The following is an 18,794-nucleotide window of genomic DNA, read 5'->3' as shown; positions in this document are numbered from 1 at the left end:
TCTTTGTGTGTAGTTAACCATTGTCAGCCACTTCTACCACTCCAGAAAAGGATTTCACTTTGATAAGCCTGGGCAGAGATGATGATGAAGTTTCTTAAATGAGACCAGAGTTAGAATAGACAATAGTGGAGGTATCCTTGATTCCTGAATAGCTTATATTATAATTTCTCATAGTGAAAGTAACACTTACTTTTTTCTTTTCCTTCCTTAGAAGACAAAAACACTAATGCATTTGAAAAAGTGGTAATATTTGGGGAGAGGGGAAAAAACTGCTTTCTTGATCTGCAACTTGACTGGATGCTAAGATGTCTGTGGACATGAATAGCCAGGGATCTGACAGCAATGAAGAGGACTATGATCCAAATTGTGAGGAGGAGGAGGAGGAGGAAGAGGATGAGGACCCTGGGGACATAGAGGACTATTATGTGGGAGTAGCCAGCGATGTGGAACAGCAGGGTGCTGATGCCTTTGACCCTGAGGAGTACCAGTTTACCTGCTTGACCTACAAGGAGTCCGAGAGTGCCCTCAACGAGCATATGACCAGCTTAGCCTCTGTCCTAAAGGTGAGCAGTGCTATCACTTCCCCATGTAACCTTCCCAATTTAAATGTAAATGTAAATACAAGCTGTTGTTAACTAATGTCTCCTCTAGACTACTGAATGGCCCTGTAACTTGAAACCAAATTTAAGAATAAGTTGTACCATTTGGACATTTTTTTTTTTTTTAAGATTTATTTATTTATGCATACAAGAGCTGGGGCACGGGCCAGAGATGCAGGGGAGTGAGAGGATTCACCAGAGACAGAGTGGGGAACAAAACACAGGCAGAATGACAGAAATACACTGCTGAGGGGAGTAGCTGGCGAGACAGAAGAGGTCTTCTTCGCCATGTGGGTTTCTCCCTGGCCGGCAGGGGATTGAACTCATGCTGCAGACGCTGTGGATTGCTTCATAGTGCGGTGCTTAACCCCTTGCACCACCAGGGAGGCCCATTTGGACATATTTGATACATCTTCTTTGTTTTCTAATATATGTGTATCTAAGGCCTTCAGATTCCCAAATTGCTAAAAATTAGAAAGGAGGGATGGGGTGATTTCAGAAAAGAGAGATCAGAAGTATATAGAACAGAACTGCGTAAATTAGCACTTGTTTCAGAAAGTGGGTCTTAAGGAACTTTATGAGGTAAGATACGACAAGCATCAGAATCACCATCTTCTGCACAACCATGTGTGACTGGTAAATGTCCTGAGAGTACCCAGATCCCCCTGGTTCTTCCTGAATAATCATAGCCGTTCAGGGCTAATGAACTCATTTGTTTTATTTTTTTATTTTTTTTTTTTAATTAATTTATTTGTTTGTTTGTTTGTTTATACATGCACTGGGTACAGTCAGAAGCGCGGGAGGGTGAGAGAATTCACCAGAGCCAGAGCGGGGAGCAGAACAGGCAGAAGGACCGAAGTACACTGCTGAGGGGAGCAGCGGGCGGCAGGAGAGGTCTGCGCGCCATGTGGGACCCTCCTCCGGTGGGCGGGGAGCAGCCGGGGATCGAACCGGCGCCGCAGAGGCTGCAGGGAGCTTCACAACCCAGCGCTCAACCGCTGCGCCACCGGGGAGGCCCATGAACTCATTTGTTTTATACATTGATAACTAATACCTAGTGTTGAGAGGAATTTTAGTAATAAGAATAAAGTAAGTTCACAGAACTTGTATTTCACTGATTTTGGAGGGTGTTTATAATGGAAATTTTAAAGAATTAACAAAGTTGGACATTCCAGTAAGAATCCTATTTTTAATACTTTAGTGTACTTTTCAATGTCTTGCACCTCAGGCCAGTTATTGTCCTCACTATATATATATTTTTTCTACTATGTAGTATTATACTAGTGCAGAGTATATATACTCACACAATATGCTATGTGCGGTGAATATTTTTACAGTCATTTAGACAGTTTCCCAGCATGTTTCGTTCTCTTCTAACTCTGGCCATTATGTGAAAGTGGGGACATTCCTTTTACTGATTTCAATAAAAAAGACCTTCCTTCAGAAACCATTTGGATTTTTTCTGTTCAAATCGAAGGTCAGGGGCACATAGACATTATTTCAACAAATAATTTTCTTGTTGGTGTTTAAAGGGAAATAACTAAGGTGTTCCATGAATGATTTCTACAAAATTTGCTTTATTTACAGTTTAGGAATTTGTTTTTCCAGGTGGTCAGCAAAGGCTAACTAATACCTTGACTTTAGATCTACTCAAGCCTTTATTAGCTGGAAGTTGAAAGCTCAAACTTTTTTTTGTGACTCCTTGAAGTGACTGCAGACTTCCTCTCATGTGCTCAGTAGAACACTGAAAAATGGAGATCCTGTGGAATTTCTGGGTTTGGGATTTGTATACGATAATAAAGTAAAATCACTGGGACCCCTGCCTCCAGAGGGCATTTCCCTGTTAGAAGAGGCATCAGATCTCCTCACCATACATACCTTCCTCTGTGTAGTCAGTTTTTTTAATTTTAACTATTTGTCAGGTTGTTATTTAGAAGTAGAAGAGGAACTATCAAGTGTGTAAAATGTATTGGACAGTATTGATTGATTCAATTAATCAGAATGTTTCCATCTCTGCATAGGAATTCTCAGTTTGTCAAGCCCTCTGTGCTGACTTTCTACCTGCTGGAGAGAGTTCAGTGATCCAGGCACCTGTCTGTTCTTTTTTCAGAAGCTGTGTTAAAATATATGTAATAAAAAATTTACCATTCTAACTTATTAGACTGATACAGGGTCAGCCCTCCTCATCTCTCAGTGTCCTCGGGGCTCCTTCAAAGTATAGTCTAGCTTGTGTCTTCTCTGAACCTTGTCAAGACATCCTAGAACACAGTGTTTGTGCCCTCTTTTGGTTTCAGTGCTCAAACATATCCCATGAATTCTAGATCATATATGGCAGTCTTCTGACTAGTTTGTTGTTTTATCTTTTCAAGTTTTTTTGCATAATCTCTCCCAACAATATTGTCACTTCTTGGAGGGTAGAAACTACTTCATGCCTTATTTCCTCCATCGTTCTGATCATAGCGTTTCATATAGTAGGTATGGAATATTTGATTGGATACTTGATGTTAGTGGCTGATGCTGCTGGTGTGGCTAGATTCCCTAGTCCTTGATGTGTACCTCCTTCTCTACTGTCCTTATTCTGACCCTGATTATCATGATAGAGCAAAAAGAACTTGGAGGTGAAGGAGTAAAGAGATGGGAGAAAGTTGAAACGCAAGGAAAAGATTAAAGAGAAAATGGGGCAAAGAGCAAAATAATCCACAAAAATGTAGATAATGGTGGAAGATATCTTTTTACCCCTTCCTTAGACCTCTCTGAGTAGCATGTTAACACCATTCTTTTTCTGGTCTAGGCACAAGGATCTTGGCTTTTTGTTGCTACATATAAAGATCTCAGGAATTTGACCAAGAGGTTCGAGTACATTAGAAGTAATCACACACAATCTTCCTTTTCCAGGATGATTAAAAACTAACATTGTGTCTAGTTTTGTAATTTTTTGAGATGGGAGGTAATAAATGAAGTTCTGAATTTACAGAATGGTATTTACAGGTACTATAGGCTGCTTTGAAAGTGGAGATTACAAAAAAAAAAAAAAAGTGGAGATCAATAGTCATCACCCAGGTCACTCGTGATTTCCCACATTGGTCTGTTTGTACAACTCTGTGACATATTGAGATACTTAATTTAATATGACTTGGGTGCTATGTGGCTAGTAGAAAATATAACATTAATGCCTAAAGTTACATAGCCTTCTGAACAGCTGTCTGGACAACGCTTGAAGAGTGACTTGAATTTTCACTGATACTTAGGTCTTTGTTACCTGTTTTGTTTTGTGCTGGCCGTTGCCTATCGATAAGTCATAGTCTAACATAAAGTTAAAATCTTTTATTGCCTTTTGGAATGTATTGCTTTTGGGAAGAAGACTCTTAGGTATAAATATCCCAGTTGTCTGGGACACTGCCTTATGGTTTAGTAAAGGGTCCCTGGTGTCCAGCGGGTAACTTCCAGTATGTGTTCAGGAACCAATTCATAAAGTAAGATCATTAATTGAGAAAATCAAATCAAGGGTTAAGGGAGACAATAGAGTCCATGCTTGTCTGTTATTGCAGGAAACAACTATTGTTCAGATAATGGTGAAACACAAGCATTGTTTTAAAAATGAGCTATCATCCTACACAAATGGGAGTTGCTGCCAAGTTGGGCATATGTTGTAGAAAGGGAAAAATCTCTGAGAAAAAAGTATTCTTTGTGATTGTGTATGAATTTTTTAAAAGATTTATTTATTTATGCATATAAGAACTGGGGTACAGGCCAGAGGTGTAGGGTGTGAGAGGATTCACCAGAGACAGAGTGGGGAACAGAAAGGGTGGATTGACTGAAATACACTGCTGAGGGGAGCAGCAGGTAAGTCAGGAGAAGTCTGCTGCACCATGTGGGTCACCTCGCTGGCCAGGTATCCAACTTGTGCTGCAGTGGCGGCGGATAGCTCCACAGTGCTGCGGCTTAACCCCTTGCACCACTAGAAAGACCCCCGTGTATGAATCTTTAAAGAAACAAAACTAACTTTTTAATAAACTGTATTTTGTATGACACACAGAATATTTTTACTGTTGTTACAGAGGAGAGGCCCTTTCTAGTCATAACATGCATTTTTATTGCAAAATGTACAGTAGTTAGCCAAGAAGAATTTTGTCACCCAGTGAATCCTATTACGACTTGCATAAACTTATGAGGCATTTGCTGTCACACTGCTTAGGAGGACTCAGCCATGATAGAGTCCCAGACAGAGCCCATCGGCTTTCATTGGTGATGTGCTAGAGGTTTCCCTTATCATGTGCTCCTTCTCTCAGAAGCATGTAGGATTGTAGATAGGAGAGGTAGAATGTTGTTCAGGGCTCTACCCAATTGCTTAAGAGGGGAGGAAAAGACAATTGTTACCTCAGTTTGAAGGAAAAAATCTTGGGTTAGAGCTAGTCCCTGGAGCTATCTGAACTTTATATTGCCATAGGAGAACCTTAAAGATGGTGTAAAACAGTGTCAGTAACAGAGGACAGGACCCACAGTGGATAAGCATGGAGGAGGGAAAGTTACCTCCTGGGCTAGAGTCGGAGACTTAAGATGTATAGGTAAAAAGGAATAAAATGTGGAAGATTATGAGATAACTTTTCTACTTGAACAAAGGAATAGATTTCTAAAATTTCTTCAACACTGAACCGTGCTGCTTGGTTCTCAAGGCTGGTGTTTCCCAGGTAGAATTGGGGAACTATGCTGGTTATTTTGAGTGTTTTTTACTACAGTTCCTCTTGCTTATGAATTGCTGTGTTAAATGCAGTACAGCAGGGAAAATGTCCCCTAGAACACTCTATTCTGGCACCCATTTGCTTGAATTTGTTTTACAATATGATGTTTACTATTTAGCAAAATGTAACTGGAAGATCTCTTAAGATTCTTTTGTGGATCATTTTTCCCCTGTAGGGATGAACCATGAGTTTTTTACGGCTCCTGTCTCTTTATGTGCAGAAGTCTTTATAATCCTGGGTTCAGAGCAGCCTGTTTCTATGCATTTGTTACTTGTCATATGCTCAGTTGATGCTCTTAACACGGAAGACCTTATATTTAGCTTTTCACTTAAGTGACACCAAGTTTCTGGAAAATACTTTAATTTTACTTATCAAATCAACTTTCTTGTATTCTGGTACAGTGAATTTTAAGCCCATTTTATTTTTATGTATTCAGTAAGTAAAGGTCTGGTTTTTTGTTAATACTCATGGGGAAGTCTGTCAAAGCTGGGCCTAGCAAAACTGAGTGTGTACTGAGCAGCCTTCTATTTTTATGAGCTGATGTCAGGTTTCTTTGCATGCCTTTATATTCGTAGAATCTAGGGAGAATTCCTGTATTTCAAATGATTGTTGTTAGTGGGTGTGTTGACATATCTCATGATGCTTTAGTCTGAAAAGCTGATGTATTTTACTAATGTATAAATATATTTTTAAAGGCAAATGAGAAGTGTTCAGAGTGACATTGAGAATTGCCTAAGTACAAATAGTGCTAGAGTCATCTCTATCTTGCCAGCTTAGAAAGGTTATTGCCATCGTTGACTTTGTATGCTCACTGTGTACCTGGCACCACATATAACATGCTCATCAGCTTCCAGAAAAGAAACTCTTCATTCGATTCAGGGCCAACTTTCATTCTAGTTTTTTTGTTTTGTTTTCTTACTACCTTAGGAACCACATAAACTGTGTAATCAAGGAGTAATTCTAATCCTGAATTTATTTATATTTAACTTTCTAACATTAAGATGTTATAATAGTATTGTTTTAAAGATTTTATTTATTTATACAAGAACTGGGGTACAGGTCAGAGGCACCGGAGGGTGGGAGAATTCACCAGAGACACAGCAGAGAGCAGAACAGGCAGACGGACCAAAGACATTGCTGAGGGGAGCGGTGGACGAGGCAGGAGAGGTTTGCCATGCCATGTGGGTTTCTCCCTGGCTGGCTGGGAATCGAACCTGCACTGCAGAGGGTATGGACAGCTTCACAGCGCCGCATTCAACCTGCTGCGCCACCAGGGAGGCCCCTGTTATAATAGTATTTTTTTTAAAGATTTATTTACTTATGCATACAAGTACTGGGGTACAGGCCAGAGGTGTGGGGAGAGAGGATTCACCAGAGACAGAGTGGGGAACAGAAAAATTGGACTGACTGAAATATACTGCTGAGGGGAACAGCGGGTGAGTCAGAAGAGGTCTGCTGCGCCATGTGTGTCACCTCCCTGGCTGGGAATTGAACTCGTGCTCCAGTGGCTGTGGATAGCTTCATGCTGAGTCTTAACCCCTTGCGCCACCAGGGAGCCCCAAGATGTTATAATAGTATTAGAAAATATCATTGTTTATAATTCAGTTAACCTAAAATAAAAGTTTTCCTTTTTGCTTATTCCTTTGGGTCTTACCCATATTCATATTCATTACTGTGTTGTGATTCATTCATTCATTCTCGAATGTTTATTGAGCACCTGCTATGTGCTAGGCACTAGAAAAATAGCTATTTACAAAATAGAAAAAGATCCCTGGTCTAGTCAACATTTCATGTATTTATACATTTTGCGTTTTTCATGCATATTTCAAATACTTTTTCTTGTTTTTACTGCATTCTCATAAATTACTTTTCTTTTTTCAAAGATTTATTTATGTATGCATACAAGAGCTGGGGTACAGGCCAGAGGTGCAGGGGGTGAGAGGATTCACCAGAGGCAGAGTGGGGAACAGGCAGATTGACTGAAATACACTGCTGAGGGGAGCAGCAGGCAAGTCAAGAGAGGTCTGCTGTACCATGTGTGTAGCTCCCTGGCTGGGGATTGAACTCATGCTGCAGTGGCTGCGGATTGCTTCATAGGTTGCACCTTAACCCCTTGCGCCACCAGGGAGGCCCTCATAAATTACTTTAAATGGCTCCGTAGTACATCATCTTGATCTTGAACCATCTTTTGCTCAGGCCACCCCTTTGGGCAATTGGGTGAGTACTTGATGGCTATGGTGATACTGCTATGAGCATTTTCATGGATGTGGCCTTTGTTTCTATTGGGCATTGGTCATAACCTGGGTTAGTGGTCATATGATTGGGTTTCTGTCCCTTTTCTGCCATAGAATGTGAAGTTTGGCAAGTTCCTCAACATTTCTAAGCTTTAGTTTTCACATAAATAAAATAATGACGATAGCTTCCTTCACAGTATTGACTGAGATGGTAAATGTGAAGTGCCTAGAATAGGACCAAACAAATATGACTTAGTCATAGTAGAGCCAAATAGTGAGAATCCTGTTTACACACTGTTTGCTATGGCTACTTTTTAATTTTTTTAACATAACCTCAAGATTTTACTGTGTTCATAATAAACAAAAAATGGAAATTAGAACTGGATCACTTGGACCTTTCTCTTCTTACCTCCTCCCAGCTCAAAACATTTCCATCTCTTAATTAGTCAGCATTCTTTTAGATCTGCAGTTGGGTCAACACATTTAAGCCTCAGCACACTTCTGTAGTTTTAGACTTTTTCTGGAAAAAAATTGGCTTAGTCTGCCCACTCCAGAGCCATTGTGCTTCCTGTCATAACATTGCTTTTTCTGAGCACACAGAATCCTTGACCTTATTGTGATGCGTCACTTTGTGAGATTGATTTTCTGCACTTATTACAGAAAGTCTGGTAGGTTTTAGGAATGTTCATCATACTTGTGAAAGCATTATAGACACAGAAAGCGCTGTGTGGATCCTTGGACACATTCAGGATTGTACATCTTGAGTCATAGGAGTGGAGCCACATCAGGAAAAGTTCTGGGTGACATACTGCTAACTGATGCTTCTGAATGTGCATGTGGTAGGTGGGTCATATACTTTGGATTCTTTTGCATTCATCCAGAGCCAGTGGTGCCCTTCTCTTGGGACTCGCTGATAAGTAAAAATAATACAAAATGAAATTTGAACTGGAACCAGGAAAGGTTACAGGGGAATAAAGCTGGTCCGTTTTTTTTTTTTTTTTTAAAGGTTTATTTAATCATACAAGAACGGGGGTACAGGCCAGAGGTGTGGGGGGTGAGAGAATTCACCAGAGAGAGTGGAGAACAGAACAGGCAGATCCACTGAACTACACTGCTGAGCGGAGCAGCGGGTGAGACAGGAGAGGTCTGCTGCGCCATGTGGGTTGCTCCCTGGCCAGAGATCAAACTGCGGTTTGCTTCACAGGTTGTGTCTTAACCTCTGCGCCACCAGGGAGGCCCCACTGGTCTGTTTTACATTTGTGGTGGTGTTCATGAATGATCTTGTGCCTTCATGACAGACTGCTTAATGAAGTGCTTAGTTGATTTTAGGGTCCTTGTTATTGAGGTACTGTCTCATTTTTCTTTAACTTTGTCAAGTCTGTTCCATCTCTCTCTTTCTCTCACTCTGTCTTTGCCCCTCTGCCCCAAAGAGGAAAGAGTGGTAGTGAAAAATTTGAGGAAGGTACAGAATGAGACAGCAGGAAACTTCTCTGTTTGTTCTTCCTGAAATTTGTCTCACTGTGGCTTTATCTCTTAAACCGACACAAATTGTCAGAATCTGAAACTTATTTTATGTTCCATTTTCTTTAAACTATCATGAACCTTTACAGACATAAAATGGTTTTACTGTGATAACAACAAGTTATCAACCATAAATAGAGAAAATATAGGCAAGATGAGCAAGGTTTGTCTGGAGATTTCAACAGAAGAACAGAGCTGTCCTTATAATTTAAACTGGTCTCTATCTGGGAAAGTTGCTATCTTACTAGCAGTTTCTTTATGGGCTAGTACATATTCTACTCCCTTATTTCTTTTGTTGGCCCATAATTTAGGCTTTTATTGATTTCTTCGATGCTGTCACCATCATTTTCCAAAGTCCCTCTATAGCTAACCTCCTTTTATGAGAAATAGCTCCAATGCCATCATATTTGGCTTCCTGGATTCTCATAAGTGGTGATACCGCCATCTACTTTCACCCACTTCTCCCATGAAGTGTCCTGCCTGATTCCAAGGCAGAGTTGGACACTCTTGGCCTCTGTACTACTTTGTGCAAAATTCTTAGTAAATGCTTATGTTGATTGGAAATTGGTTGGTTGTAAGCCAGGACTTGAATTCTTTCACATAGAGTTCTACATTTTTTGTTGTTTGGATAACAGTACCTAGCAAAAAATACTTTTGATATATTTTGTTCTCAGTAAGTGCTGCAAAAGTTGAGAGTTTAACACCAAAGCTCTAATTCTGTATGTCCCCAGTTGTAGTTAGGTGACCGTTGTCAAAGGAATTCCATGAAGTCAGTTAACTTCTAAGTAGAATTAGTATATTCATAGCAGATACATTGTTCCCATCTTGGGGTATATGTCAGAATTAGTTTTGACAATTCTGATGCAAAAGTCTGAACTTCATGGAAGATTCAGAGGTAAGGCCTAGATATTTTATATTATATTTACGTGGAAGTACCAAAAAATTGTGTAATGATTGAGGTTATCATAGTGAGAGAGTAGCGTGTCCTTTCTTTGGCTGCTGCAAGAATGTGTCCTGGTTTTGTAACCAGGGTGTGAGTAGGATATAAATTGCCCAGCTGCACTTACAAGTTGGCTAGGTTTCCAGTAGCATGGATGTTTAAGTCTACTTCATATTTCACTGATTATCAAGATAAAATAGAGTTCTTATGTCCATTTTGATGAGTAGCTGTAAAATGACTAATTGTATCACCAACTATAACGTTGTGGAGTTTACAATACTGTAGTAAAACATGTCAAATCTTTTTTTGCTTGCTGATTAACCTTGGCTTCTAATTGAAGATGGTTGGCTACCCTCATATAACCTTTCTCTCATGTCCATTTGTTTTTATTTTGTTGTCAGATGTCTGTAGCAGCTTTATTTGCAATAGCCAAAAACTGGAAACAACCCAAAGATCCACAAACGAATGAGCAAATAAATAGTAGCATACCCTTAGAATACATACTTCTCAGAAATATATAAATAATGAACAGCTTGTATAAGCTTCGTGGATAAATCTCAAAATAAGTACTCCACATGAGGGGAAAATAGTAAATATGATTTTAATCATAAAGTTTTATATGATTATATAAAAATTTTAGAAAATGCTAGCTAATCTTTTTATTTATGTATGTATGTATGTATGTATGGATTTTTAAAGATTTATTTATTTATACAAGCACTGGGTACAGTCAGAAGCGCAGGAGGGTGAGAGAATTCACCAGAGCCAGAGCGGGAAATAGAACAGGCAGACTGATGAAACACACTGCTGTGGGGAGCAGCGGGCATGGCAGGAGAGGTCTGTCGTGCCATGTGGGACCCTCACCAGTGGCCGGGGATCGAACAGGTGCTGAAGAGGCTGCGGGCAGCTTTGCAACCGAGTGCTCAACCGCTGTGCCACCAGGGGAGACCCATAATCTTTTGTAAAAGGAAGTGAATTAATGGTTGTGAAGGGCTGGAGAGGGAAGATTATTATTTAAGAGCATGAAGTAAATATAAGGGTCTTCCTTCATTTAAGTACCCTGAAAATGAAAATAAAGATATATGTAAGTTATAAATTGGTAATAACAAAGGGGATGGGGAAGGGCTTGGCATGTTGGGACATTGCACGTGGAAGCTAGTTTGTTCTGAAGATTTTACAAGGACTGAAAGAGATAAATGTGCTGCAAATGGGAAAGATTAATTAGGTCTGTATGTAGAACAGTCAACCCTACCCCCAGAAGGTCTCTTGGTAAAATAATCTGCTTATTTTTTAAAAATAGAACAGCCTGGGTGGAAATAGGGCCTTTACAAGTGTGAGGGTTGACTGACCTCATTTGTCATTTTTGGGGTTCTGGATCTTGAGTAATAACTGTCTCTGATTGATCACCCTGAAGAAAGCCCTGTCAGTTGACAAGTTCTGTCCATGTACACAGAATAAGAATTTGTTTTCCCAAACCCACTGCTTTAAGAAATTATAGTAGTCTTATAAAATAAACCATTTTTAAGTATGCAGTCTAGTGGCATTTAGTATATTTACATTGTTGTGCTGTCATTATCGCCATCTAGGTTCAAAACATTTATTACCTTAGAAGTAAACTTGATGCCCATTAAGCATTTACTCTTCCCCCACCCCACCTACCCCTCGAAACCACAAATGTGTATAATATGTGACCTTTTATATCTTCCTGCTGTTATTTAGCATAGTGTTTTTAAATTTCTCTAAGTTGTAGCACATATCAGTACTTTTTTTGGTAACTTTTTTTTTTTTTTAAAGATTCATTTTATTTATTTATACAAGCACTGGGTGCAGTCAGAAGCGCGGGAGGGTGAGAGAATTCGCCAGAGCGGGGAGCAGAGCAGGCAGAAGGACTGAAGTACACGGCAGGAGAGGTCTGCGCGCCATGTGGGACCCTCCTCCGGTGGCCGGGGAGCAGCCAGGGTGCTGCAGAGGCTGCGGGCAGCTTTGCAACCCAGCACTCAACCACTGCGCCACCGGGGAGGCCCCCCCTTTTTTTTTGTGGGACCCTCACCGGTAGCCTGGGACCGAACCAGCGCTGCAGAGGCTGCGGGCAGCTTCGCAACCCAGTGCTCAACCGCTGCGCCACCAGGGGAGACCCTCGGTAACTTTTTTTTTTTTTAAAGATTTATTTATTTATTTATACAAGCACTGGGTACAGTCAGAAGCGCGGGTGGGTGAGAGAATTCACCAGAGCCAGAGCGGGGAACAGAACAGGCAGACTGACGAAGTTCACTGCTGAGGGGAGCAGCGGGCGGCAGGAGAGGTCTGTGCGCCATGTGGGACCCTCGCCCTGCAGCCGGGGATCGAACTGACACTGCAGAGGCTGCCGGCAGCTTCGCAGCCCAGCGTTCAACCGCTGCGCCACCAGGGAGGCCCTAGGTAACCATTTTTTAATGTGAATGGCTAACCAGGAATCACCTGACATTCGAGGAAAACATGCAAAAATGAAAGAGAAACAGAAAAATTGACCTTAGCTGAAACAGATCAATACATAATTTTATTTTTAAAAGTGTACTACTTAGAGCTCATGACATTGGCATCCATAAAACGAGATACCATCAGAAAGAAACAATCAGAAAATGAAAAAGAGATTATGAAAGTGAATTATAAGTTTGCCAAGTTAAAAAAAACTCTGTAGATAGATAAAGGGGGAAAAAAATCAAGCTCTCTTAATATAAAGCCGAAGCACAGGCAAAAAAAAAATATATATATATATATATATATATCACAAAAAAGAGATATAGAGGATCAATTTAGAGATCCAACATTTCTGGAATTTCTAGGAAATAAGAACAAAAAATTGAAGAGAGGAAAATCTTAAAAAGCATATGACAATGAGAATTTCTTGTAACTAAAAAGAGGGGGCAGTCTTCATATTGACAGTCTACCCTTTCCCAAAACAATAAAGATGCACTGCTGGAATTATTACTGTGAAGTTTCAGAAAAACAGGATTGAGAGAAAATCCTAACAATTTTCATGAAGATATACTGGGTTTTCTTGGGGAAAAATAAAAGGAAATCAGCTGTCTCATCACTAGTAGTGACAACTAGAAGACAATGAAGCAATTGTCTTTAAAATCCTGAGGAAAAATAGTTTTAAACATAGAATTCTGTCATTGCACAATGAATGCATATTCAGGTGTATAATGACATCCAAAACTTACTCCCTTATACCTTTTCTGAAGTAGTTACTTGAAGATGAAAATCAAAAAAAGAGGAAAATAAGGAATTTAAGAAATGGATGCGCTATAACCTAGTGGTCCAATGAAGAGTCCTATGTACCCTGTACAATAGGCTTAGAAAGCTGTCAACCCAAATTTGAATAGAATTTTGGTGGGATTCAAGGAAAAATTTCTTTATAGGAATAGGGTAGGTTCTAAACTAGAGGGAGAATGAAGAAGCTAGAAATTTGTTGGGATATGGTGAAGAAACCATAGAGCTGCTTACAAAGAGCAGGTGAATTTAAATTCCCATACAAAGCAGAAAAACAGAAAAAAATCAAAAGCCAAATATAAAGCAAACATATGGCACAAGTATAAGTAATTGGTGGCAACTGAATAATATGTATGTGCCTAATATGTTAATATTCTCCAGTGTCCAACGGCAGTGACATTGGAACCATAGGGAAGTAAATGCAATCCTGTCCTGTAAACAGTAATCTTAGAGTTATAAAGGTAATTGATAGAGAAACTGAAAATAGTGATTTAAATAAAAGTTGGGACTTGGAAACGAGGGATGTAGGAGATGGCTTAAGTAAGCTGAGTCTGGTGGAGCATTATGAACATACTCAGTATTGTTGGTAACAACCAGAAGAACCTAGACAAATGACTCATACAGATTTCTGCTGGATAGGAAGACTAGTGGGTGGGGAGCAGGGAGATTGGTGGCGGCGGAATGGAATGGAATGGTGGTTGGTGTTCCTTTCCATCAAAGTACTTTTTCCAAGCCATTTGATTATTTTGTTGACTGGTAAATGGGATAGGTCAAGAATTTGCTGATCCCTATAAACAAATGTTTCCTGAGTGTCTGCTGCTATTTTAACTTTCAGGTAGATGTTAGGAAATATGGGGGGAAAATAGTTTGATTTCTGTTGTAACAGAGATCTCTTTTCCTTTGGATTTTGTCCACTCCTTTTATAAAATGATGAGAAAGGAGGTATAAATAAACAAAACCTTTTCACTTCTTCATATTTCTTAAAAATTTAGTGAATTTTCATATCCACTAAAAGTACCACTTTATCTTGCTCTGAAAAACTGAAGTGACTTCTCCAGATGCCAGCCTGAACCCCTTCCTGTTGCTCCTCTCTCCCCCTAATCCCTTTGCCTGGTTTTTATCTCCTCACACCTCCTGTCAGCATCTCTGACTTTTCTGTACTCCTCAGAAGACCTCTTACCGCTCTCTCCTTTTCACTTTTTTAAACCTTCCTCAGAGAAACTGTATGTGGCCTCTCCTGCTGGATTGTGCATCCTCTGAGGGTTTGGAAGACCTTAATGCCTCCTTGGGCTCTGGAGTAGGGAGGGTATGGATGTGCAGTGACTTGAGAAGACACTGCAGGAGACAAGCAGAGGGTAGTCTTATCATGCAGAACCTAGTGCTGGCACAGGCACTGTTCTGGTGCTTGAGTATGGCAGAGAAGGAAATTGTATTTTAAAAAAATCTGCCCTCAAGGAACTTCCATTGATGGAGTTTTATATAAACAAAGGTTGCAAAAGCAGGGGTATATGTTTTGAGTGTGCTAAGGCTAGCAGGCAGTAGCTCAGCATTTGAAACATGCTGTTGGGGTCTGTGGCTTTGTCAGTAAGATGTGCTGGTCTGAGTTGTACCCCTGAAGAGAGGGTGGGACCTGGGTGGTACTGTCTAGATGATACTTGATACCACTCTTCCCATGCCTCCTCAAAATAGCATTATTTGAAATCCATCTTGGATAAGATAGGTTTATGACTATAAGAACATGATAGTAAACTTGGCTTTTAGTCTTGCTATGTTGCCCTCTGCATTTCTTTTGGCTGCAGTTAATTAGACCAGACCTTGGTTCACTGAAATGATAATTCATCTCCCTCTATGGCATACCCTTGGAAAACTATTGGAATCCTAGAATGGGCTGTAAACAGCCTTTTGTACTAAGTACTTCCCAGATGATTTTCACTGAAATGCACTCTCTAATATATGCTGACTGGGGTGTGCTTCTCAATGGGGTAGTGGGCAGTACGGGTACAGTAGACCTATTGATGTTGGAGCTAGGTGATCAGTACATGGATTTCATTATAATCTTCACTTTTGTGAAGGTCAAGGAATTATGACATTCATGTTTTCACTTTATTATATTTTTCATAAGTAATTTTTTACTTAGTGAAGTCTTTGGAGGTTTTTTTGGCATTGATTTTAATCATCAGAGACCATAACAGGGTTGAATTAAGGTTAGACTAGAGAAAAATCTTCAAATTTTTATTTTTTTTTCAAGATTTATTTACTTATACACACAAGAACTGGGGTACAGGCCAGCATTTTGGGGGGTGAGAGGACTCACCAGAGACAGAGTGGGGAACAGAACAGGCAGATTGACTGAAATACACTGCTGAGGGGAGCAGCGGGCGAGTCAGGAGAGGTCTGCTGTGCCGTGTGGGTTAGCTCCCTGGCCGGGGATCAAACTCTTGCTGCAGTGGCTGCAGATAACTTCGTAGGTTGCATCTTAACCCCTTGCGCCACCAGAGAGGTCCCAAATTTTTATTTTTTTAATCAGGTTTTTAAAAGCACATATAACGTGGGCTGCTTCAGTTACCATTGGCCTCCCTCATGGAAACCTGAAAAGAAAAACTGAAAGGAAGCAATGTTATGATCAGGTGCTAGAGAGTTGACCTTTTTGAGGCTGGGAATATGTAGGTGTGAAGCATAGGGAAAGTGGTTGCCCAACACTAAAATTAGACTTTAGGAGATAAACCATGAGAAAGGTCAGAGGCCCTCGGGAACCCCACTACCACTGCTGGCTGATTTTGCCCCATCTTAAGCTGGTGTTCATCTACTCCTTTGTACTTGAGCCTTGTTTCTTCCTCTTATCCTTTCATTGCCCTCTCACTTTCCTGCCAAGACTTGAATCCATCCATCTTGATCTCCTTAGGCAGTTTTCCTGTGTCATGTCCCTCTCTGCCCCAGACCCAAGAATCTGGCCCCACAGTTCTTTCCTTTCCTTCATCTCTGCTTTTTAGTGAATGACCACTAGTGTTTGTTAACAAATGTGACTGGACCACGAAGTGGCTTAACACAGGCTGAGGCATGGAGACCCATTCTTGTAGCCTTAAGAGATTTCAGGCAGTTGGCAAGTAAGAATTCTAAATAAAAATTGAAACTACCACCTGTATTTTTTCAGGCCGTTGATGCTCACTGCCATCAGCTGCATCCTCCCTATGGCACTGGTAAGTGTGGGAAGGGCTGGTGACAGTTTTGGTGGGCTGCTGGATTTCTTTTTTCTGGGGGAAAAAATCTGGGTTATTAACTTGTCTTTGAGGGCTGGACAACTTGAACCAGCTATAGGAGGCTAAAAACATGAAGAAGAAGCAGTGGACTATACTAATGGGTTTTCTTGGAAAACCGTTGTCAGGAGCAGAGGCTATTCATGTGTGCCTTGAACCATGTATAAAATTTGCATGTTCTGTATATTATTTTGAATAATAAACATATACTATCCAAGTGCTCTGGGAGGTCAAGTAGTAACTTTTAAATTTCCTGAAACTCTGACATTTTTCCCAATGATAGATGTTGGCTCTGTATTAGGAAGGGTAGTGAATGTCATATGTTCTTAATTTTTCCTTCAGTAGCAGGTATTTTAAGTTCTTTGTGGTCAGGTGATCACATATTGGAATGTTTATTCCAATGATTAATATAAAATTCTGATAGAGACTTGCTTGAATTTGGGGGAAGAGGGAAGGGCTTGGTAGAAACCAGAAACTTGTGGCTGGCACAAACTTCAGGTGGACTTGAGGACCTGCGGTTTCAGATATTATTTTAGCAGTCTGCTTTCTGCTTTGGAACCTAATGAAGGAAATCCACACAATACAGGTGAAACATAGAGCACAAGTCACAATATTGCTAAAGTTAAAACTGATAACCAAATGACTGCTTGAATTTCTTTATCTAAGCTCCTGAAGTCCTGTAGCGGTCTTCTTATAATGAAAGGATCAGAGGCCACACAATTCAAAAAATTTTATCACAGTGGTCTCCCTTCCTGGCCAGTAGTGAGAATGTTTCATTAGGTTAGCTAATGAAATAACTGAAGTTGTAGGCTTACTTGCTGTTAACCATGTCAGGAACTACTTGCTGGCAACAGTGGCTAAAGCATTCATAAATACTTCACTACATGTCTGAGAAAATCTTAGCATCCTTGGCCCGTATCCTGAATTTCCTCTTGGTCCCTATCCCCAGCCCTGCTTATGAAGCAGATAAGTGTAGCACACTAACTACATTCTTTGTTTAAACCTACACATGCATGCACAGAACCAGAAAGAACTCTCCAGGAGCTGTCTAGTCTTTTAGGTATCTGTTCACAAGTGATGATTGAGCACGTTTTGAAGACCTGTGTCAGGGAACTAACTTTTGAAGTCTGCCGCAGACACAGACTATAGAGGATGACAAAAAGTGTTTGCCTATGACCTTTGGAAAATAGTGATTGCCAGCAGCAGAGTCTTTTTTGACATGCTTATAGCTCAGTGCTTCCTGAAATAAAGATCTGGAAACCATCGGAGATTGTAAATGCAATGGCAAAACAAGGCTAAATCAGATTGATAATGAAGGGCACGTCCAGGGTAAATGACAACAGAGGTGAACCCTCAGTGCTTTCAAGCTAGAAAGGATGCTGCTCAGAACTCTTGACTGGTTGTGGGACAGGTTGGAGGGCAAAGGAAAGAGGGGGAAAAGGCAGGGCCTCTGATCTAACCTCATCTTTGACTCTGAAAACCTTTGGGCCACCCTAGACTTACAGGCACTTTGCAATCTGATGAAATTTATATACCTACTTGCCTCCTTTCCCCACTTTTATCAATCACAATCCCTCCTCCAACTCCTAGGAAAAATAAGAGGAATACTTATCTTTGGGGTATACATTCACACTAACCTAGACTTAGACATGTGAGATTGCTCATAGAGGCCAGGGTGTAAGAAGGCAGGCCTGAGAATTGTGCCCTGTGGAACTGTAACACTTAGGGATCTACAGACTGGGAGCAGAGCATCCAGTGGAACACCAAGAAGGACTTAAGCTGGGAGGTGGTTAGAGAGCCAGAGAGTGTTGTGAAGTCATCAGTATTATAGACTTGTGTGGAAACTGTATCTAATTATCCTGAAATTCCTATTATATAATCAGTTAACCTTTTAAAACTGTGAAGGACAGCTTTTCATTTTGAGATGTAAGTAAAGGTCATAGTGAACTATTTGATGCAATAATACGAGAGTTAACCCTTTACTGTGACACTTGTTTATGCAAGTTATGGCCATGTAATTAAATATGGCCGACTTTCCCTACCTAGTGCCTATGAAAAATTTAAAACAGAAAATTTAAAGAATTATACTGTGGGCATCCACCTACCTACCATCCACCTATCTACCATCCACCTACCTACCATCTAGATATACAGTTGCTAACATTTTGCTTCTTTGGCTTTATCATAACTTTTCATCAGTCAATTTTATCTTATTCAGCTTTGTTGAATCATTATTTACATTCCATTCAACTCAT

The 18,794-nt window shown here is 40.3% G+C and overlaps 1 protein-coding gene across 1 annotated transcript in view; it reads left to right on the top strand.

Moving 5' to 3' along the window:
* Positions 1 to 305: 305 nt before the first annotated feature.
* Positions 306 to 18,794, top strand: part of ARIH2 (ariadne RBR E3 ubiquitin protein ligase 2) — a gene marked incomplete at both ends in the record, with an annotated part of 44,308 nt that continues 25,819 nt past the window's right edge. The window contains 3 exon segments of the mRNA XM_084246750.1: positions 306 to 563; positions 16,437 to 16,469; positions 16,471 to 16,482. Of these exon segments, the coding sequence (XP_084102876.1) occupies positions 306 to 563; positions 16,437 to 16,469; positions 16,471 to 16,482 (303 nt within the window).

The sequence above is a fragment of the Talpa europaea genome, assembly GCF_964194135.1.
Source record: "Talpa europaea genome assembly, chromosome: 11".
NCBI lineage: Eukaryota > Metazoa > Chordata > Mammalia > Eulipotyphla > Talpidae > Talpa > Talpa europaea.
Note: the sequence above shows the minus strand (reverse complement) of the source record. Positions and strands in the feature narration are given on the sequence as shown.